This window comes from Parambassis ranga, chromosome 17 (genome assembly GCF_900634625.1).
Source record: "Parambassis ranga chromosome 17, fParRan2.1, whole genome shotgun sequence".
NCBI lineage: Eukaryota > Metazoa > Chordata > Actinopteri > Ambassidae > Parambassis > Parambassis ranga.
Window position 1 is genome coordinate 4,436,976 of NC_041037.1, and position 22,807 is coordinate 4,459,782.

Consider the following 22,807-nt stretch of genomic DNA (forward strand, 5'->3'; position numbering starts at 1 on the left):
GCACTTTGCCCGTTTGGGGAAAGAAAAACAAAACAAGACAACGACATGGTGGCGAGTGAGTTACAGACCTCAGTGGGATAACAGTGGACAAAAAGCCTACAGGAGTTTTAGAGCAAAACAAAAACAGGATTTCATCAGATTGTGTGGGAGCTGGTAGGTTTCTGTAAATGTTAACCAACTACTGGTTTAATGACCTTTGATAAGTGAGAGAAATACAAATGTGGCAGCACATAATTAGACCAGGTCATACACTAAACATCAGCATGAAAAATAAAAATACAGAAAGACAAAAGATAATTAATTAATCCCACTGTTTTCTGATCCCAGGTGTCACCTTTAAATAATGAGTATGGTCATATAAAAACAAAAAATAGACACTGCGGGGACATTTGCACCGAATGCAAAAGAAAAGAAGGGACAAATTCTGGACATTAAGTACTGTATGTAAATATTTGATATATCAATAGAATCCATATATAAATGATACATTTCTATGTTTATATTTAAATATAATCCTTGCTATGACTAAAAAGAGCTTCTAAGACATTTCTTGCCAGAAGGAACAGCTTGGACCTCGGTTCCTGGACCACCATTGCCAGCTTCAACTGGTCGAGTGGATTCAAAAATTATGCCCACTGTTTTCATACGACAGCTTGTGCAAGACGAGACAGGACTGAATTGTGAGTCTAGTGCGAATAAACGGTTTCATTGAGACCAAAAATCTTCGTGCTGTGCTTTTTCTGTGAAAAGGATTTTTTGACACTGCAGTTAAGAAAAATGAATTAATTAACAAAATGTCTCCCCCTTGCCTTCACTCTGGACCAGCATGCAAACATGATTACTAGCTGTGTTTGGCACTAGAGTTTGCTTTACTTTATATCTGGTTCTGTTTGCAAATATTTCAGTCATCTTTTTGTCTTCTAGCTTTAACTGTACAGCAAGTGCTGCAATCTTTTTTTTCTTAATAAAAAAAAGAAAAGAAAATTAAGTATACCAGCTGTGTCCCAGTGGCTCACATTTAAAGATGAGTCCCACATTAATAAACATGAACTAGAAGTACTTCACACTGAGTGTAGAGGATTGCACTATGAGTGGAAAAAAATGGCAAGTACCTCAAAGAGCCACGCTACTCTGCTGTCCAAACACTCAGTCCGACCACAACATGGTCAATTTCTTTTATTTTCCTATTGAGTAAACAACAGAATTTGGTCCATCCGGCTGAATTTAGATTTCAAATTTGACACGCTGGTCATTCTGCTGCCTGAGTAAACTATCAGACTTGCTGGCATAGATTGCCCCCCCCCCCCTTCCCCCCCCAAAAAAGTGAAGCTATGGGGGGGGTTTTCTGGCTTTTTCCACAAGGACGGCGATTATACCGACATTATGGAGCTTTAAAGGGACAACAACAAAACTGCAAATATCAGTTTAGCATAGTCGTCCTTCTATATGATCTGGATACAAACCATCTACTGCCGGGGGACATAATTAAAATATTGATTTTACACTAAAATCACTTTCTTGACACAAGGGACCCAAAAAACAAAATCCTCCTCCAGAGGTTTTGCTGGTCTGATGGTTTCCTCAGGCAAAAGTGTCCAGCGGCAGTTTCATCTTAACCATAAATACCATGTGGTTGGGAGCGATCAGATCCACCATAAGGCTTCTTTTCAAACTTTTTTCCCCATTGTTGTAGCTGTTAACGTTTCAGTGTTGTATCCTGGTACTGTTTAGTGGAAGATCTCAACAACAAGAGATGGAGCCTCTCAGTGGCCTCGGCGGGCTCAGAGAGACCAGACTAGCAGGTCCTGGGATCACAGCAAGGAGTGACGGAAGGACAGAGAAGAAGAGAGTGATGGGATTGGGAGAAGTTTATGTTTCAGCAGTCTGGGGTTTAGTTTCACTCCCACCCCCTTCTTTCCTCTCTTGTGTCTCCTCATCTTCCTCGTCTTCCTCATCCTCCTCTTCCTCTGTGTGCTGCTCCAGTTCCTCCCTGGTGATCATCTCAAAGTCGTTTCCATTGCTGTGCTGTGAGCCCTCGTCCTCCCGGCGGTCGCTGTCTGTGTCTGACTGGCGGTCCTCTGTTCCCTCCCCCTCAGCTTCTTTACTCTCCTCTTGCCCTCCCTCTTTGCTCTCCTCCTCATCATCCTCCTCTTCGTCATCGGCATCCTTCTTCTCACTGTCTGACTTCTCGTCGCTGTCTGACTTCTGAGCCTTACTGGAGCTGGCGCCGTCCTTCTCGTCATTCTTGTCTGAGCCTTTCTTGTCGCTAGTCCGTGGTCCTTTGTACTCGTGAGTGTAGAGCGGCCTGAATGAATCGATGAAGCCGACGTCTGCCGTCAGGTTGGGGAGGAACCAGAAGTGATGGCGCCCGCCGGTCACCAGCCAGATGATCAGGAAGAGAATGCATCGTGCTGAGAGAGAGAAACAACCAGTGAGATCATTTTTTTAATATATCAAATAGACATTTCTGCACTCCTAACTTTCTGCATAGTCACTCAAAGAAGTGGTCCTTACATTCATTTAATGACAGCTGTAACCTCATCTCCTTCTGCCCAAGCTAAAAACTAACACTCATTCCTCCAGCACCCTTCTACTTTATTGCTGTTTATTTCCATTTATGTAGATCAACAGTCAGTTAAAACTAGATATGTCTTCCTTCAGTACTTACCAACAGCTAGAAGCAGGATGCTGGCCACAAAGCAGCCGGCTGCAACACTTAGATAGTAAACTCCAACACGCATTTCTGCAGGCCACAGCGGGAACAGCGTGGCTGCTATCACCGCGATAACTGAGAGATGAAAAGTAGTAGAAATCTGTTAGTTTACTGTCCATCCACTTCTAGACCCCCCTGAGATTCTTCCACTCACCGAGGATAAGACCCATAGCAAACGTCTTAAAATGGACAGGATCGTAGATCCACACGTACACCTACAGAACAGAGACACACAGAGTTGAGTTTTTAAATGTTTGAGAATTGAAAAATGTTTCAGTTGGATTTAATAATTTTGCAAAAACATTCACCTCGTTTCCATCCAGAAAGAGCTGATCCTCATGAGGCTCCAGTTTGAACTTCTTCTTCACCTCCTTCTTCTTCTTGGGAGTTCCAGGACTGTCATCCTGTTCATATAAAACCCTTTATTTAAAATCTGAGTTTCTGTGCTGCAAAGCAGCTTTTTTTAGTTGGTTTTACTAATAAATCTGTCTCGTCCTCTTTAAACAAAATACAGCAGAATCAATATCTACCCATGTGGTGTCAGATCAGCCTGGTCAAGGCAACTCATTCAAAGCTGCCACCAGTCAGACTGAGTCTGTACCTCACATGGATACAACACTATGGTCTGTTATTGTACCAGCATTTTCATCACATTTCTAGAGTCACATACACTTTTCTCTTTCTTGGTCTCAGCAGCCTCTGGCTCCTTCTTCTTCTCTTTCTCCTTCTTCCCTTTTTTCTCTTCCTCTTTGCTGCTGTCACCCTTGGCTTTTTCTTTCTCCTTCTTGGTGTCTTTCTCAGGCTTCTTCTTCATCACCTTAAGAGCCCGGTGAAAGAACTGCTTCTTTAGAAGTCTAAAGGAAAAAAAGGGGGGAAAAGTAAAAAAAAAGAGATGCCTTGTTTTTTCTTTTAAGAAACCTTTATATAAGTTGTAGCAGAGTGCGTCACATAGCTGACCTGTTGCAGTAATCTACCACTGACTCTCTGGTGGTGAACAGCGCCTCCTCTCCCTTTTTAGCTTTGGCCCACTTGGAGTCCAGCAGACAGTCAACAGCCTTGAGGGCTGAATGTGAAGAGACAGAAACATCATATAGAGCTGGCCTTGGCCTCAAATCAAAATCAAGCATTTGTCATCTAAAAACATCAACATCAGCTGAGCACTTACCAACAAAATAGTCAACTCTGTGGCCCATCATGTTTGTGGACTTTGTGGGGCAGTTAAATCTCAGGTACTTGGCCACCGCCTTCTCCTCCTTGGTGGGCTCGCTCACCTCCTGCAGTGCCAGACAAACACACCATCACATACAGTCTTCCAGTTGTGTGTGCAGACACATGTCTAATGGGAATTTTTCTAGCTATATATATATATATGTAAAACTGGCATAATTCATCACATTTGAGACGTTATAATGACCTAAATGTACCAATATTGCGAATAATTCATTGTACGAATTTCATTAACCAGCCATCAGAGTGGCAAAATTTTCATCCAGCTCATTTCTCACAGCATCTGCACTGTCTGCTATCCTTCCAGCAGCACTAAACGACATGCCAACATGAGGAGGGGGGAACAGAGCACTGCAAGACTCTGCACTAGCTACATCCAGTCCAGCTGGCTCCAGCTCGGAGCACGAGGAAGACAAAGCCATCAAACGAGCCTTTGTCCAAAGAAGCAGGTATCAGTCACACAGCTCAGTTACACGAGACCACAACACCGAAAGCCCCCCACCACCGTCTATATGATCTACCTGGCTCGATCACGAGAGGATAAGCTGCTCTAAGGTCTTGGCCACAGCTATGCTTTGTGGAAACTGACCGTTACCCCAAAAATACAGTTTATTCAACAGCTAACATAAATACAAGCCAAACAAGCTGGCTTCCATCAGAGCCATGACTCATGCTGCCATTATCTGTGTCCAGCTTTTCGTTGGCGTTCTTGTGCACAGGTGTTTCAGCTAGCTTTGCTTCCACATCAGAATTTTTTTTTTTTGGGCTGCTAGTCTTCCACATAGACCCCTTTTGTTCTGTCTAGACTTCTGGAGCTACAGGACCAGCTTGTGTATTGTTGTTCTGTTCACTTTTTTTGATGATTCTCAGCAACTCTCTCTCTACCTGGATCAGGATGTGTTGCTCATTTCCTTTGCCAGCATTCAAATATCTCTGGAACATTTTCTCTAATGTCATAAATATTTCTACTGTATTTTTGATACAGCTTCAGAGGTATGGATTCCACTTTCAGGTCATTTTAGTGCTGTTAAAACTGTGAGGTGTTTCAAATGGTTAGTCTACTGTCACTGATGTAAGCTGTGATTTATAGCATACCTGTTGAGTAAGCGGTAAGAGTCAAGTTATCAATTGCGCTTATCAGTTGTGTAACTGTACATCCATGTACACATGTAACAGTCCTGACTTCAAGCATATTTTAATTCTTGAGGTGAAATGGGTCAAAACTGGAGACGCAGTAACGTAAAGAGTACTACTACTAAATAACCTACTTTAGTTCAGAAATGATAACAATATGTATATAGTAGTGCAGCTGAGCTTAAACAAACAGGAACATTATGACAGCCTACAAAAGTGACACCACACTGACATTCATCTGCTACATCCAGAATAAACAATGTGTCAGATGGTTGTACACATTTATATCTGTGGCAATATTAGATCAACAATCACTTACTGGAACCCTCTTGCAGATGTGTGCCTGAAAAACTAGCAGATCGACCTGTGTTATATCAAGCTGTAGCATGTTTCTGTTGGAAAATTCAACCTTTCTATCTACATTTACAGCACACATTCTGCCGTTTACTACTGTGCAAGATAAATCAGAACTAACCAAGTCTGATGTTTTTATAAAGGCTTTGAATACAAATTACTAGGAAGGAGTTTTAACACGTGTACATAAGAACCTGGAAGCACTCTACAAACTGTTGCTTGGACTGGAACGTATTGTCCGTGAGGTGCTCCTGGAGACACACACCCTTTCTGACCGCTCCAAATGAGGTTAAACAGAGATGTACAACATCGACTCATTAATTAACTTCCACCAGACTGTCTAACGTTATGTAAACACGTCTGGTTAAAGCTGACGCAGCTTAGCCAGCAAACGTTTACAGTCAATTACAATAAATATGAAAATGACTGCAGGCGCATCTCGATAGTCGAACCACAACGCCACTGTATTGTCAAGACTAAGGTAGAAGGGTCGCTAGCATCGACGACAGTATTTAGCTCAGGTATATCACATTAAAATACAAACACAGACGTTTGTTTTCGCTAGCCAGCTAAAGCTAGCTATCATTAGCCATCATCTGCAGCCTGTTAGCGACTCGCTGTGCAAGCTGCTGCCGTTAAGATCCGGCAGCAGCTTGTGAACCTGCGCCAGGTTGTTATATTCACTTCTCTACCACTTTTATGGGCAGTTTTACTTCTCATGAATTCAGTGATGTTACCTGGATCCGTTTCTTGTGCCTCCTGCGCTCCGCCATGATCCTCCAACTCAGCTCCTCCGTGCCCGACGCTGCGCACGCGCACAGGGGTATGTAAGCATCGCGAGAGTTGCAGATCAAAGGCGAGGGTAGAGCACAAGGGGATAGGAACAGAGCATGCGCAGTGATCGTTTTTTCCTGAATTATAACTTCTTCATATTTTTAACTGGAAAATATTATTTCCAGTTATACCAAACCTTGACCGTTATAATAATAATAATAATAATAGATTTAATGAACTGTTTAACCCTCATGCACTGTTCGGGACATTTTTGTCCTCTGAGAGAAATTTTTATTGTTGTTTATCCTCTCTTCATCCTCTCTTCATGTTGCTTTCTGCTCTTCTCACCATCAAATGACCACAAGGTCACATGTAAGACCACTTGCCTTTTTGTTTTGTTTAGTCTGCACCTGTAGACATCAAAGGGCCACACATGCATAGCAACACCTTCTTTGTTTTTGTTTACTATGAAGACTCTGTGGTTGTGTGTACTCACAGACAACAAGGTCAGTGTGCAAATGGCTCTCTTCCTCTCTAACATGCACACACAGTGTGTAGACACACAATTATGTGCTAAAATACTCCCTATAACTCCATATACAAGCCAGAAACTACACTACATGAGCACAGGCCTGCAGGTAAAGGGTTAATATGGTCATTAAGTTATTAACTGTAAAAATCCCAAATTTTACCTCCTACCAACAGGGTAAACCACCAACAATCAAGAATGCATGATTATGTAGTGCCATGGCTGTGCAGTCAAAAAAAGTGTGGTTATAATGTAAGTCTATGGGACAAAATGGGAGAAAAAAAGAAAATCCAGTGCTGTGCAAAAACTAATAATGCAATAAAGTCAATTTTTTTACTGATGTTTGACATGACCAAGACTGTAATAAAGGTTAAAAAGAATCCAGTCCACATTCACCTTTTCTATTAAAAATGAGCCATTTTGTGTGTTTTTTTCCAATTTTCAGCACCAGCCCTTATAAAATTGGTGATTAAAGGGTTAAAATCCTGGGGGAAAATGATTTTTTCACTACTGTTGATTAGAACTGAAGTTAATTAAAAGGTCTATGCAAAAAAAATTCAAAAAAATATTTATCTGATATATTTTTAAAACCGTTAAAGTTAGGGGACGTTTTTGTCCCGAACAACACATAAGGGTAGTGTTTGCGAACAGTCCATGAGGGTTAAAGTACAAATGAACTTTTTAACAGCATAAAAGCATAACTGCAGATTACAGAAAAGATTTTGTTTGTGTGTAATGTTTCTATATAGATTTGTAACTTATAATAACAGAAAAATGTACTACAGGTTTCTATGTAGAAAAACCCTTTATTTACAATCCAACCAATGCAAAAACAGTATTAAACATCTCAATCCAAAACATATGCCATTATTTAATGAAAAAATATCTTCATGATGATTTCTATGATCATCATGTCAGCCTAATGTCATATAGCAGCTTAAAAGAATAATAATAAAAAAACCCCTACAATCAGACTGAGTGTAATGAAAAAGAATAAAACAAAAATGATAAAGGTCCTCCTCAGTATAATTCATAGTTCATGGATCCACAGCAGTTTCACTTCCCTGTTATAAAAAAATATGTACATAAATAAGCAGACTCTATGTTGTAGTAAAAAAGCATAAATATATATAAACAGATCCATCACTGCGGCAGCAGCATTAGATCAGGTGTTGAATGTGTAGACTGGCTCTGGTTTAGTTTGGTTGATCAGGCCGTCTCGCTGCTGGCAGACGGAGGTGAATTGTTTTCTGCCTCGTGGAGGTGCTCTGTGGATTTGAGGACTTCAGGGTCTCTTGGACTCGCCATCAGTTCCTCACTGTTGCAGTTAACCGGGGAGCCGATCTCCGAGGAACGGTCCACAGGCTTCTCAGGAGTGGCCTGCAGGGCAGCAGTGGAGATCGGGAGGTTCATCATGTACACCATGCTGCCCAGACGTCTGGACACCTGTGGAGAGCAGACAGATGTTAGATCACACAGTGAAGTCTCTGAAGACCAGGTCCTGGCTTACACTCAGTGGCTACCTCACTGAATATAGACAGAGCCGATCATTGATGCAAACCTCTAAGCAGCATTTCCTCAGAGATACAACATCAGAACTTGCTTTTCCTGCAGTGCTGTTTTTCCATCTAGTTTACTGCAAACACGGCAGTGTGACAATATTTGATGATGAATACAGCTCAGCTGAAGGAGATGCCATTGATGTTTACACACAGACACACTGTTGTGTGCATTGACACAGTTGCCAGGAGTAACTAGCAAATATCCCACCTAAGATGGCTCACATGAAGTCTGTAGACTTTCGTAAAGCAACTGGGTCATGATGTCTGTTTTTTGGCAATTTGAGCACCACAAGCTGAGTGACATCTGTTTTCTTTCTAGGTCAACGGCCCAAAATCTGTATGATATCTCAGAATCTTCGCAACTCACATCAAAAGAAATCTAGGTGGATGAACACAGTTGTCAAAGCTCTCTGTATGATGTGTGTACCTGTGAGCGGATCTTTAGAGCCGGCCCCAGTTTGAGCCCTAGTGTGTCCAGTAGATGCTCCTCTGAGAGGAGCGGCAGTGTCTCTCCGTCAATCATGTGGTCCTTGAATGTCTGGTGAAAGCATCTCGCATTAGAACAGAGTCAGAATGGATGTGGATGAGAATGGTACAGTAGATGATGGTTACCAACCTGAGCATATTCTGAGCATGTGGGTATGCTGTTGATGAAGTTGTAAACATCATTCACCGTCCACTTCCTGATGTCTTCTGGCACCTCGTCACCATTGAGAAAGAGATTTGGTGGACCTGGAAGACGAAGAAACTGAGTCAAAACAACAGAATCATTACAGAACTCCAGGAACTTTAGTTTTATTCCCCAAACTCACCGGGTGGAAGGAATCCATTTCCAGGGACTGGGAACATGTAAGGCATCCCTGTGAGAGCACCACCAGCAGATGGATACATAAATTTCTCCTGGAAAGCTGAACACTGACTGGATATGTCTTTATCATTTGCACCAGTGCTGGCCACGTCCGAACACCCATCCTGACTGTTCACACAGGCTTTACGCAGGCCTGGCTCGCCCTCTTTGTAGTTCTTCCTGCTTCCTGTGGGGAGTTCAGAGTCTATTTTGGCTGGGTGATGTGTCTTACTGGCAGGGCACTCCTCGCCCATGTCCCCCTTTGCCTCCATCTCTTTCTCCTCCCCAGATGTGGCCCCAGGACTCTGCTCTACACTTTTATCCTCAGGTTGGCCCTTCAGGTTGGACACATGGCTCTCTGCGCTCTTGTGAACAGTCGGCCTCCTCCCGGCCCTGCGCCCCCGCTCTCTGTGCAGTGTACTGATTGGTGGGTAAGGGCTGGCTGACATGAGTATGCTGTTGGAGTGCAGTTCATCCAGGGTGGGGCGGTGGACAAAGACATCATGACCGTCTGGCATGCGTTGACGGCCTCTGAAAACCATTGGGTTGGAAGGGTATGACATGGGATTATCTATTCCCATCAGGCCTTTCTGGTGAGCATTCTCCAGCTCCTTCTGATGCAGGATGGCATTCATCTCCATCCTGAAATAGGGGCAAATATTTTAGACATATTTTTGAGGCACCGTATCACTGTGCTGCAGCAGAGGTTTATCATGCTGCAAACCTGTGAGTAGGTGGAATTTGTTTTGCTGATGATATTTCGCATGAACTACCTGGCTATATTTTGCTTGTGAATAAGCTCCTGTCGCCGGGCAACTGTTTCCATGGGCTCAGAGGGCAAGAACCCATAGCCAGCTGAGAAGCAGAAAGAGAGACACACTGTTAATGCCTGAAAACTAAAACAGACTAAAACAGATTCTCTCAAGCACCAAGCCCCATGCTCACCTGGTCCAGGTATAGCTCTCCCAGGCAAAACATTGGCATGTGGGTTTAGAGGTGGACCAAGGTGAGGCCCCATGTGCATCTGTCTAGCCTCAGAAGCTACCATCTCAGCAGGAGGCACCAAGTCTCTGAAGAGAGGAGAGCGAGTAAGATAATGACACATACAGTGGACCTTCTACCCAAACTTATTTCTCTTTTTAAAAGTGGATTCCGGTACAGACCTCTCCATGAAGCGATGCTCGAACTGTGGAGGGACCCCCTGTAGCCTCTGCTGGCCTTGGGCAAGGATCTGTGGAGCCATGGCCATCTGATTCCTCATTATAAGCTCCTGCCTCTGCCTGAGCTCTGCAGGAGAGGTGAAAAACACCACATAGGTCAGCTACTGCACCCGGAACATGCACTGACTGCGAACGCCTCCAGCTACTGCTGAGGAGTTTTCACTGAAGATGAGTTTACCAGTTCAGATTCAGACCAAAGCTAGACATTATTACATTATAAATATATATAAAAATAACTTTAATGTTAGGATTCATTTTCACTTTGTTTTGTTCTCTTTGTTTTTGCTCTGCCCTCACCTCCGGCTGATATGCCGTTGACCAGTCGATACCAGTGCTTCTCATCCAAAGTCCCCTGCTCTCCCAGTGCCGTCATCTTCCTCAGCTGCTCCCGTGGGGTCATGACACAAACACCGACTGTGACCTCCACGTAAGTACTGTGAATAAAGAAAGACAGTTTAATAACAAGAAAAAGGAAAATGCAGCTGTAGCTGTAAAAGAGTTAAGTGTCTAAGTATGTATGACCATAGACCAATAGACTTAGGTAAATCCACGTTATGGCCATTAGAGGGCAGCAGTTATCTGTCTGACTGACTGTTGGTCATAGGCAAAGATTACTGGGCATAAAAAGGAATATGTAATCCCCTTTAAAATGCCTCCTAAACTCTATCCAGACTCTGTCATCACAAAACAAGTCTTAATCTCAGCAACCCTTTATAGTTTGTGCAGCTGTTGCAGAAAAAAAGTAAATTTATTGGTTGTGTTTCTAACTCTGTGATATCAGAAATATCTTTTATTTAAACAAAATAAACGAACCACGCTCCACTTATTCAAACAGCTGACCTTTAACCCTTACTCTCACATTTCCAATAAACCCTGATATTAAGCCCTAATCTTCAACTCTATCCAGTCCTGACCATGCAAATCCACATCTCATGTTCAGACCTGTAAATGTGAGAGATGCTTCTGTGCTGGAGAATTTCTCCTCATCTCTCTGGTACTACTGACACTACGTACTGGGATAAAATAATCATACACATACATGCTCATTGACCCAAATGCCCACATTGTTCCTGGTTGAGCCGGCAGCTTGCGCACAATCTACTTAGGCACCTCCAATTAGCCCTCTATACTGCAGAAATCTCATTACAAAATATGATACTGTAAACGACAGTGTGTTAATCCAGGTTCTGCTAATCCAAGGCCAGTGTGCAATTTGGATGTGGAATATGGATGTGGATGCTCACTTCACAGGACGCCACCAACAGCTTTTTATATCTTGTTATACTCATTAAAAAAATATGATTGATTGTCCAACAGAATTGGGAACTTCTGTAAATTGTGCTTCTCCACTTCATTTCTGCTGCCCCCTCCCCCAGACAAATGCTGCCATAAGAATTCCCCCTGCGGCCTTGTGCATTATCCACAGTCCCTCAAGTTCACTCTGAAGCCCAGCTAATCTGAGGGCTGTAATCCTCCTGTTAGCCTTGCAACAGTCTGCCACCTACATCTGCTGACCTGCCTGCGGTCCGCTGCACTGGCCCATCCCACCCCCTTCCCCACCTTCCCAGGCCCCTGCTACCCCCAGGATCCTATTAGCTAAGTCCTGGCTATACAGCACTTTAAAGGGATGTGGTGGAGGTAATCCGCACGTTTAGAGTTTTACCCTCAGCAAACCTTGCCTGTAAGCATCCCGGACAATACACCCTAAGTGCTAAGCCTATTAGCTCCCATTAGCTTCCAGGATGTCCTAAAAACACCTTGGAGATAAATCTGGGGATGCAATCGGTTTATGTGGAGCTATGTGCGAACACATGCACCCTCCACCTCTTTCTAATGCCAATGTCACAACAGCTAACATCAGCAAATAAGGAGAAATGAATTTTAACATGTATGTGTCTGTAAGAGGGACCTAAGCCCTGGGCCTCAGGCCCTGTGTTATGTATTATCGCCCTCTGGGAACTGTAATTACACAGTCTGTGATACAGTCAACATCGTTCAGTATGATTTGGGGCTCTCAGTGTTGATGAACAACTCACACTGTGAATGACTACATCTTCTATAAGCAGTGCACTGCTTCATGTGTCAGAGAAGACACAGTTTCCCCCTGACCTTTTATTTTCCACAGCAGGAGAGGAAACATGATGAAAATGAATTTTTTTCCTCAGAACATTTTATTGTCTTTTAACTAATCTTCTTGAAACAATCAAAACTTTGTATATATATATATATATATATATATATAGAATATTGTCCTAATAATCTGCAACGATGGCTCACGAACAAACGTAGTTCTTGACGCAGTTGTTTAACGGCTTACGTTAGCATTAGCATTTAGGCGTACGTTACTGGAAGTAATTGCACAGAACGTATCATACGCAGGATGTTGAATGGTCTCTGCTCAAGTGTTTGTATACTACAGGCTGATCTACAGGCAGCCAACTAAAAGGCAATAGCTTCATTTCTATTAACTGCATAATAATATAAATACAATAATTAGCATTTACTGTATTTACATTGCGTTTCTTAGAGAACTTGCCTCAGTTTTGTTAATAACTCCAGTCACAAACACATCATTTGTAGCCCATAGCTTATTAGGAGTTTGCTGATAGGATATATATATATATATATATATATATATATATATATATATATATCACATTTTTATTTGTTCTTCAACGTGTGCAAAGACTCTTTATAATATTTCATTACAGTCAGTTTGGAAAAACTTTGGGAATAATTTTCTTTTTCGTATTTTTGTGCAGCACACAGAATATTGTTTCTTTGTCCAGATGGATAAAACAGTCTGTTATTATTCTGCAAACGCCTTCAGAGAGCACAAAGTTTTGTTAAATAGCCCCCCCCCCCCCTGTTTTCTTAACTTTGCAGAAAGTCAGAGGCGCTGTGACTTGAATGCAATTGAAATTCATGAGAGGCGCAAATTGGAGCTTCTTGGAACTTGAGCCATTTGGAGGAATCCTCCATAATGCCCGTTGGACACAACTGACACTTTGATTAGGTTAAGTCTTTTAACTGCTGCCTGAGACTTGTGAGCACGCTGCTCCATCACATGTTAAACTTCAGGTCGCTCCGACTTCTCTTCAACAATCTCACATGTACATTTTCAGCATTTTGTGAGTGAAGCTGTCATCAAAGGTGAACAACAAACACACACTGTCATGTTTCCTTAACAAGCAGAGGCCACACCGCAGCTGCCAAATCTGGGGATTGGGCTCCTTGGATTTACTGTTGCCTGGTTAATCTCATTACAAGAATGAATTAAAGGGAAAAATTGCTGACAACTTAGATGAAGCCCTGAGGAGGTCATATCAGACAAGACAGAAGTATTGTCTAGTCCTCTCTAATCCCTGCACAAAACGCACACCAGCTAAAGCCAGGTGAACTCCATCAGTTACATGGAGCAGATTAGATTTCATGAGACAACAAGTGACGAGCTGCAGGTAGCGTTTATTTAGGGATCGTTTGCATTAAAGACAAAGTTGTGACTCGAATTATAAAGTATAAACATGTAGAAATATGCTGTGAAACAATGACCGAGACTGTAGTACTTTAAGAAAAGCTAAGGTAAAAACACAATTTTCCATGATTTTTATTTAAATAAGCGCTGTTTTCAGAATCTGGGCTAATTATTAGGTTAATTATACGGATTTCAGGTTAGCCTCTAATCGCATTGGCCTATAGATTAATCACTCACTGAGGTATCAGACGCCTAAACTTTTCTGCCACATTATGCATGTGCGTTTTTCATATTTTTCAAATCCAGCTACACTTTTTTAGTGGTTTGCATGTATTATATGGTTGCTGCTGTAATTATTGATAACACACTGATGTATTAATATAAACACAGATGAAAGTTTTAGTAGCAACAACAAAAATGCATTCTAAAGAAATAAATAAAAGGAGAAATATGGGGAAAATGATACCAGGATGGGATCGTTTATATGACTTACCTTAGGTTTTCACACAAATCAGCGACGTCTGGAGTTGATTTTTTGTCCAAATTCAGGTTAATAACTCAACAACAAGGTGATAAATATGAGCAAAAAGCAGCCGCAGAGCTCTCAGAACCCGTCTGTCTACTGTCCCTCTTTCACTCGTAACTAAGCGCCCTCTCACTATCCAGCCAAGTTCAGACTGCTGCCAGCTAACTGCCTTAACTAAAAAAGACCTTTTAAATACCGATTCATTTCATCTCCATTAGCTCGCCTTATCTCCTGCGGTAAGCCCTCCCTGTCCTGACATCACTATGATCTCCCATCCAACTGCTTGCTGCACCTTGCAACTGATGTGTAATTACTGAAGCAGCACTGGTCCTAAGCAGCGAGTGCTAAACCTCTTTCAACATTTACCTCACTAATCCCTTGTTAGCACTTTAGGCCATGGTTAAGACACCTAAATGCTTAGCTTCCTTTTCCAGTGGTAAAACTGCCAACCCCTCCTCCTCTGCAGCCACATGCTGAGAAACTGCACAGAGCTGATGCTAGACTTTGAAAATCCCACAGATCAGTCTTGTTATTGTTTTTCTCTGCGTCTAGTTTGGGGTGTCAGAAGAGTTGCTCTCCCCGGGGTGCCAATAGGTTGACCCAAACATGCTTGGTGGTAATTTGCCAGAAATCCGACTAAATGTTGGCCGGATCATCCTCTCAGACCTCTTAATCTGACAGTTTGGCTCACCAACCGCTTACAGCATGGGTCTGCACCTCTTTGAATCATATTTTCTTTCCATGCCTGATGGGCAGCTATAGGTGTGCACAGTTCAACCAGGCGGCGGGCTGCGAGGAAATGTTGCTAAACAGCAGACAGAATAGGGAGGGGTGGTGATGGTGTATTCCTCTGCAGGAATCAGGGAGCCCCTGGAGAGCTGAGTGAGCAGTGGTCAGCACATGTTGTTGTTTATCATCTTATGCACGAGGTTCAAAGACTTCAGTGTGTGTTCACTCTATACGACCTGACCTCTGAATATATGCATTCATTTCAATTTATGTAGGTTAACCGAATGTAGAATATTTTCTCTACATATTTATATATAATGACTTAAGTCATGTTTTTCTCTTCAAGAATGTAGACTTATATTTAACTAATATACTAAACTATGCAGTACTTAAATACAATCCTCTTCTTTTGTCTAAAGTAAACATCACATTTATTCAGAGTATTCATTTTTTAAGCAAATATCTGACAAATTAATGTCATTTTCTTAAATGCGTTGCTAAATCACACACTTACAAAATCTGAATTTGGTGTATAAAAGGTGCCAAAAGCATATATATATATATATATATATATATATATATATGTTGTATGTGTTTTATTGACATCATCCCGACGATGAGGCTGTCTGACATTCAAATGCTGCTTATTTGGCTCAGAGGTGAAATCATTACACTTTCACATGGAGCGGGATGGATCCAGTAGCTGCATCCTTCCACTCCTTAACCACCCATCAGGTCGATCAGGTGGTTCATCCGATCATTACATGTGAAGTGATGCACGGTGTACGTCAGAGCTGTGCAGCACCCGGCTGCATGTTTGCTTTGATAAGCTGGTTCTTCTGTGTCAGAGCTGCTGCTGGATGTTTGTGTATGTGTGAGTGAAGCTTGTTAACGAAGACTTTAGTCCCCACCTTAGATCCAGCAGCACTTCCTGAATCCCTTTCTCTTCTCTGTCTGTTAATGAAGCCAAACGATTCTCTGCTGAGGAAGCTGCAGTAACACATGTGGACAGACGCTGAGCCCTGTTGTTGTGTAACTATTCCTACAGATAAACTGCAGAGGTAATTTACAACTACAGCTTCTCAGATGAATGATTATTTATACATTCGTAGGAAGAACTTCCATAAATAGTTTTTACAAACAGCTCAAGAAAGGTGATTGTTTTAGCTTAATCTACCCACAACAACACAATGCTGGAGTGATGAGCTGATTAATGGATTAGCTGATTGACAGAAAATTAATTAGCAGCCACTTGTTGGGAGAAGCCTGTAGCAGTGATTGTAGAGGTGGTAATGCAGCAGCTTTAGACACACTAATAATATAACAATGCTTAAGCTAAGAGGAGTGTGTCTGTTGTGTGTTAGTGTGGCTGTTCAGGAAACATGTTTTAATAAAAAGAAGCAGGAAAGCACTAATAAAGGACTTAAGAATTAAGAGAACAGCGCATTAGGACATCTAAACCGCTAATTTAAGAGTCTCCTATGTGTAAGCTTTTTATAAGGGATTTCTGCCTGTGTTGTTTGCACCTATAGCATTATGGAGTCACAGTGAGGCGAGGGATCAGAGCTGGTTTAACCTGGAGAAACAACCCCAGCTATAAATTAACTGGGTCAGCGCAGACACGGACGCCATGCGTCCTCTAATTACAGCAACAATCTGTTGGTCCGACTCACCTGCAATTCCTGTATTCTTCCTCATCAGGTGACAACTGTCCTGAAGCTGTAATCCCACTAAATTGGAAGCATTACGTCTTATGCCTGGTGGAAATCTCGTTTAGGTCTCGATTACTGTGAGATCCCGGGGAGTGGGATTCTTCAGGATCAGGAATCCCTGAAATAACATTTTGTGTGAGGGTTCACTCAAACAGCAATGAAGGCAGAAAGGCACCATTGTATCGGATGATAGAAGGCCAGATTACAGATTATCAGGGGAATAAGTTTAGATACCTGTGACTATAGTATTAAATAATCTTCTTTAATCTACAGAAGTAGCTCTCTGCACATGTGTGCACCTTTAAAAGAAGAATGCCTCCCCCTGTCACCTGCTTGGCTGGTTCAAGTCAAAGAGAGACTCTGCTGCAAATGTTCAAAATGCAGAAAACAGAGCAGCAAAAAACATAAATACACTGATGCCCAGCTGGAGGAATACATTTACTGAAAAATCTTGAGCCGCCATTTTTTCGTCCAACTTTGGCTAATTAGCAAAGAGTTTACTTAGCTTAGCTTAGCTTAGCTTGGTTTAGAAATATAATTGGTAAGCTAATATAAATTTAAAATAAATCTGTATTCAGCATATCATGTAAAGTCATGTATAGCTAAAAGTAAAGTTAGCATTACATTATTTACTACATATAATATACACTACTGTTTAAAAGTTTAGAGTCACTTTTAAATGTCTTTATTTAAAAAAATGTTTTATTTCAATGAAGGTAATATTAAATTAATCAGACATACAGTCTAGACATTGTTCATGTGTTAAATTACTATTCTAGTTAGAAAAGGCTGATTTTTAATGGAATATATACAAAGGTATACAGAGGCCCTTTTCCAGCAGCCATCACTCCTGTTCTAATGGTACATTGTGTGAGCTAATCGTGTTAAAAAGGCTAATTGATGAATCGAAAACTCCTGTGAAATGATGTTAGCACAGCAGAACTGTTATGCTGATCAGAGAAGCTACAGAACTGCCCTGGTGACCCCAAACTTCTGAACAGTAGTGTATATACTTATTATCTTCACACTACTGTGACAAAATCTTGTGTAACTTTCCCACTGAGCTGTCAGTCATATCCTTTTGCTGTCAGCAGGCTGTTTATTTTTTAAATATGAAGGTGAGCAGGTGCCAGTTTCTCACAAACTTTCCTAAAATAACCTGACATGTAAATAAGAAGGAGGGGCTGCAGCCAACGGCCTTTAAATAAAAAGCCATCATCACAACTCTGAACCTCAGTGCAACCCAGGAGGTAAACAAGCACTCCTCCTGATCTTTGCTGCCGTCTTTGTTTTTAGAACATCTACATGAACGTAGACTTGTGTTTTTTTTTTTGTTCTTCACAGGTTATACGATAAAGATGAATGCCGTCCAGGTGCTTTCCCTCACTCTGCTGTCCGTGCTGGCAGCCAGCGCTCAGGTCCTCAAGCCAGGAAGATGCCCCGAGCCTGCTGTTCAGGAGAACTTTGATGCAGCACGGGTGAATACCACACTGTTTCATTCAAAACCATACTTACAGTATTCTGTTATATTGTATATGACATACATGTTTTTGACTTGAGATTTATTATTTTATTTTACTGGCTTGATATTTAAATCCTACTTTATTTTATATGTCTAACCTGTTTTTATTTCTGATCATGCATGGAGCACCTGGAAGCAAATTCAATTAATAAATTGATTCTGGTTCTGATTCTGATTCTGATTCTGCAGCTATTCATCAACACTATACTTTTTTTTCAGTATCTTGGTACGTGGTATGAAATCCAGAAACTGCCACACAGGTTCCAGAAGGGTGAGTGCAGCAGCGCCACCTACAGCCTGAAGAGCCCCGGAGTCGTCGGAGTCCTCAACAGGGAGCTGCTGTGAGTGACCTACTGTCTGAATAAAAGAGTTTCATTTGTTGATCTATGTAATTCCAGTGGTAAAATGAAACAGCTTAACCCTTTAAGCCTAAACATGAACCGCTGTTTATGTTTATGTAACATTTTTCCTTCTCCAGTGCTGATGGGACCATTAACAGCATCATTGGCTCTGCTGTTTCCAAGAGCCCCTCTGAGCCTGCCAAGCTGCTGGTTACCTTCTTCGAGAGTAAACACCACTAATTATATATCATATTACATAAATTACTATTCCAACACTTTAAAATCTCCATGAGACCAATTTCAATGTATGTTATATGCTTTATCCTGCACTACATGTCTGACCTCTTCACACCCCTAGATGCTCCCCCTGCTCCTTACTGGGTCCTGTCAACCGACTATGACAGCTACACCCTGGTCTACAGCTGCACTGACCTCGGGGTGCTCCACGCAGAGTTCGCCTGGATCATGAGCAGGCAGCCCACCCTGCCCGAGGAGACTGTCAGGGAGCTGCGCAGCACTCTGTCCTCCATCGGAGTCAATTTGGACAAGATGGTCAACACCAACCAGGACGCAGCTTACTGCAGTGCCATGGACCAGTGAAGAAACACAGTGGAGTTCTTTCTGACCATCCTCATGCAATAAACAAGTGAATGAGTCCTTTAAACAAAGGTGGAGGTTTTGCTGTCATTCCTGTGGGTCTTTAGACAAAGCTGTGACAACAGAATGACTCATTGATCATCTTAAGTTTACAACGTATTGCTGGGTTTGATGATTGGAGTTTTAATATGCTCTTAATATGCTCTGAGATGATTCACAGCTTTGCAAATCAACAATTTGATTTAAATATTAATTAAGAGCCAACAATGCTGCAATATTCAACACATAAGAATGTGTGTAATAACTGAAATGTTTTTACTTTCAAAGAAGGAGACCTCTGGTTTGGCAGATTCAACAGGGTCCTAAACCTTAGCAGAGCCGACGATGGAATTAATAGTTCCATCATAACTGACAAAATAAAAACACGAAAAATATTAATTTAGTTATATATATATTTTTTTGCTTTAGAAATTCCAGTTCACTCCAAATTGTGTCTATTCACTGTTTTCAGAGTTTAACAGAATGAAAGATATGTTTTCAGGCCAAGGATGTTCCTCACACATGATGTTCCGTCACGATGCTCTTTATTTGTCTAATTATTAATAACTCAGAGAATCAAAAACATTTCTCCTTTATTTTTCTTAGGACAATGAGAGAGAAGGGATGAGTTTAAGCAGCACATCTTTTAGAAATAAAAATACTTAATTATTTAATATGTGCAGCTCACTGTTGAGGACTCGGATGACTCCAGGGCTGCTCAGGCGCCACACTCACCTTTCTGGAAGGTTGTGGGTAAAGAAAGCATCGTTTCACTAACAGTGCACTGCAACCATAGAACAGGAACATATAATAATACATGCGATAGACAGAAATGTTTATTATTCACCCTGGTAGCATCAGACTGGGCCTGAACAGCAGGCTTGGAGCATTCACTGAACTTAAGGACCTGAGCGCTGGCTGTGAGAACAGACAGCAGAGTCAAGCAAATCAGCTGCGAGGTCTTCATCTTCAACCAACAGAACAGACAGCAACAATTTACTAAATAAATATAAAGCAGATAAAAAAAACATGTCTGCTGCCTGCTCACCGAGCAGCTGCTACCTGTGCTGATGGCGTTCAGTTTCTGGCAGCTTTTTAAAGATCCAAACACCTGCAGCTTTTTTATTGATCACATTCCTCCTCTGTGTGATGAAGCCAGCGTGAGAGCTGGCACCTGTTCACACAGGCCTCTCACCCAGTGGCAGATGAGTGATGTAATCATTCACCGCAGCTCATTCATCCTTAACAGTTCCAAAACAAAAATAGAAAGATAAGCCAGTCTGAGGACGAATAATATTAAATAAATATTGTCTGACTGTTTTAGTAGAAAAGTCACAGCTGCAAACAGAGTCGATGTGCTGAGAACTAAAGAACATTTTTAATTTTGTTGACATAACAGGTCATATTCCCCCCTGGGCTTGTTTGATTTGAAGTCAGTAACTGGTTATTTTGCATCTCTTAAATATTTAATAACTCATAGACACATCTGTGAGCAAGAAAAGTTAACTTAACTCACAGTGTGGACATAGCTTCATGGTGATTGGTGATCTTTTTCACAAAGTATAGAAAATCAAGACTTTTTTCAAGTATTGATGCTGCAGCAGACACAGACACTGGTGCACAGCTTGGTATTGACCCGTGTTAAGGATTCAATGCTTTTTATTATGTTTGGTATCAGTGTAAAGGGGGCACTCTGAGCTTTCATGCAGTCTCTATTGTGAATACGTTTGATAAGCATAGAGGACACTGGAGCTTTTTCAATCTTTGTATCACACACATATTCCTGCTATTTCTGTCTAAATCATCTTTTGTCTTTTAGTCCTGTATGTGGCATCAGGAAGTACGAACAATACTTCATACTTAATAAAACGGTGTATCATTTATCCTAATGCCACATGTTTCTGGCATTAAGTTGTATATGGAAACTTTTTACTCTATGTGACATACCGTACAATATACGCATGCATTGTTTCAGTGGGGGAGGGTAACTTTAACAGCTGATAACAATCATTAAGCTGTGACTTTAATGAGGTTATTATACCAAAATGTTGACTACAGACATGTAGCTTTTTAAAAAGTATAGGCAACCTTCGCCACCTGAAGTGGTACCGACGTCTGGTCTGTCCCGTGGACTACTGTGTGTCCTCATTCCAAACTGATCCCACAGCACTGTCAGCTTCAGCTATAAGAACAGCCCCGTTAAAAGATGGCACACGCCTTTTCACCTGATGTGCCCTCATTAGTTTTTCAATTAAGATTAGAACTGTTGTGCCAGCTTACATTATAACTACTGTAAAACTTAGATACTTTTGAATATCTGGCTGTTCTGTGTGTGTTGATTCTCATGAGCCATTTAAAAAAGATGGATAAGGTGATAATTTAACCCTTGCTAAGACATGAAACAATGTGCAGATTATTTCCAGATCATTTTAATAAATCAACAGCCAGCAGCCATGGAAAGCAGACATCATTGTTTAAAAGATTACAGATAATCTTCTTCGAGGTTAACCTTCTGCAACCAAACATTTTAATATTTTATATTACTGTACATTATATAATGTTATATATGTTTAGTTTAGTTATATATATATATATATATATATATATATATATATATATATATATATATATATATATATATATATATATATATATATATATATATATATATATATATAACTAAACATATACATATATATACACACATATATACATATATATATGTGTATATATATATGTATATGTTTAGTTTATACTTTATAAGTTTTATTATCAGGGTGAACAAAAGAACAGCATCACTTAGAGAGAGTGTAAAGCAACAGAATATTAAGTAACCATCATCTCAACAACAGAACAGCCCCTTTCACTGCAACACTGCATGGTTCTAATTCAGAGAGCTGCCAGTTCAGCTTAGGTGAAAGGTCGCACATGAATTTGTGACCTTGTTTGACAGCAGCAGGACATATTCTCATGCTCTGTGTGTACATGTGTTACAGCACACACACGTGGAGGAGAAGAGTGTGTGTTCTGTAACACATGTACACACATGTCCTGTGTTCAGAGCTGCAGGTGTGACGTGTCAGCCGTTACTGTCGCTGTCAAAACAACACTGTCTATGTTAACCTGGTGGTTTCTTTATTGTCTTTGACAAGATTTTTAGTTTTAATTAGTCTTGTTAATTATTTTATCCTAAATGGCTCAAAATAAAAAAAGCGCATCACATGCTGCATTATTAAACTGCTCCTTATTCTAAGAGCAGAAGAATCCTGATTGTAAGTCAACAACACATCCGACCCTTCTGATGAGTCAGAGATCAAGGCTGCTCTTATCCATATTTCATATGACAGCCTCACACACATTGCCACCCCATGCTGCAGTGCTGTGTTTATAGCTGCTTGCACTGTAGGATTCACTAATCACCATCGCATACTGTTAGCAGCAATTATTGTGATACCCTTTAAAGTCAGCGTGAATTAAAGTGTGACAAGCTGCTGTGAAATAACTTT

The 22,807-nt window shown here is 41.1% G+C and overlaps 3 protein-coding genes across 3 annotated transcripts; 1 reads left to right on the forward strand and 2 right to left on the reverse strand.

Annotated features, from left to right (window-relative positions):
* Window positions 1–856: 856 nt before the first annotated feature.
* Window positions 857–6,248, reverse strand: sec62 (SEC62 homolog, preprotein translocation factor). The gene is made up of 8 exons (XM_028426895.1): window positions 6,166–6,248; window positions 3,879–3,987; window positions 3,671–3,776; window positions 3,384–3,567; window positions 3,022–3,117; window positions 2,868–2,928; window positions 2,669–2,788; window positions 857–2,411 (listed from the first exon to the last, which is right to left on the reverse strand). Exons 1-8 carry the CDS (start codon window positions 6,199–6,201, stop codon window positions 1,870–1,872), a joined length of 1,254 nt encoding a protein of 417 aa, XP_028282696.1. The 5' UTR covers window positions 6,202–6,248; the 3' UTR covers window positions 857–1,869.
* Window positions 6,249–7,940: 1,692 nt separating this feature from the next.
* On the reverse strand, window positions 7,941–10,760 carry samd7 (sterile alpha motif domain containing 7). Its single transcript, XM_028428141.1, has 8 exons — window positions 10,658–10,760; window positions 10,304–10,427; window positions 10,086–10,210; window positions 9,914–9,995; window positions 9,106–9,782; window positions 8,910–9,025; window positions 8,721–8,831; window positions 7,941–8,177 (listed from the first exon to the last, which is right to left on the reverse strand). The coding sequence occupies exons 1-8, from the start codon at window positions 10,758–10,760 to the stop codon at window positions 7,941–7,943; spliced, it is 1,575 nt and encodes a 524-aa protein (XP_028283942.1).
* Window positions 10,761–18,010: 7,250 nt separating this feature from the next.
* On the forward strand, window positions 18,011–19,333 carry apoda.2 (apolipoprotein Da, duplicate 2). Its single transcript, XM_028427959.1, has 5 exons — window positions 18,011–18,052; window positions 18,147–18,280; window positions 18,544–18,665; window positions 18,803–18,891; window positions 19,024–19,333. Exons 2-5 carry the CDS (start codon window positions 18,161–18,163, stop codon window positions 19,263–19,265), a joined length of 573 nt encoding a protein of 190 aa, XP_028283760.1. The 5' UTR covers window positions 18,011–18,052; window positions 18,147–18,160; the 3' UTR covers window positions 19,266–19,333.
* Window positions 19,334–22,807: the final 3,474 nt, after the last annotated feature.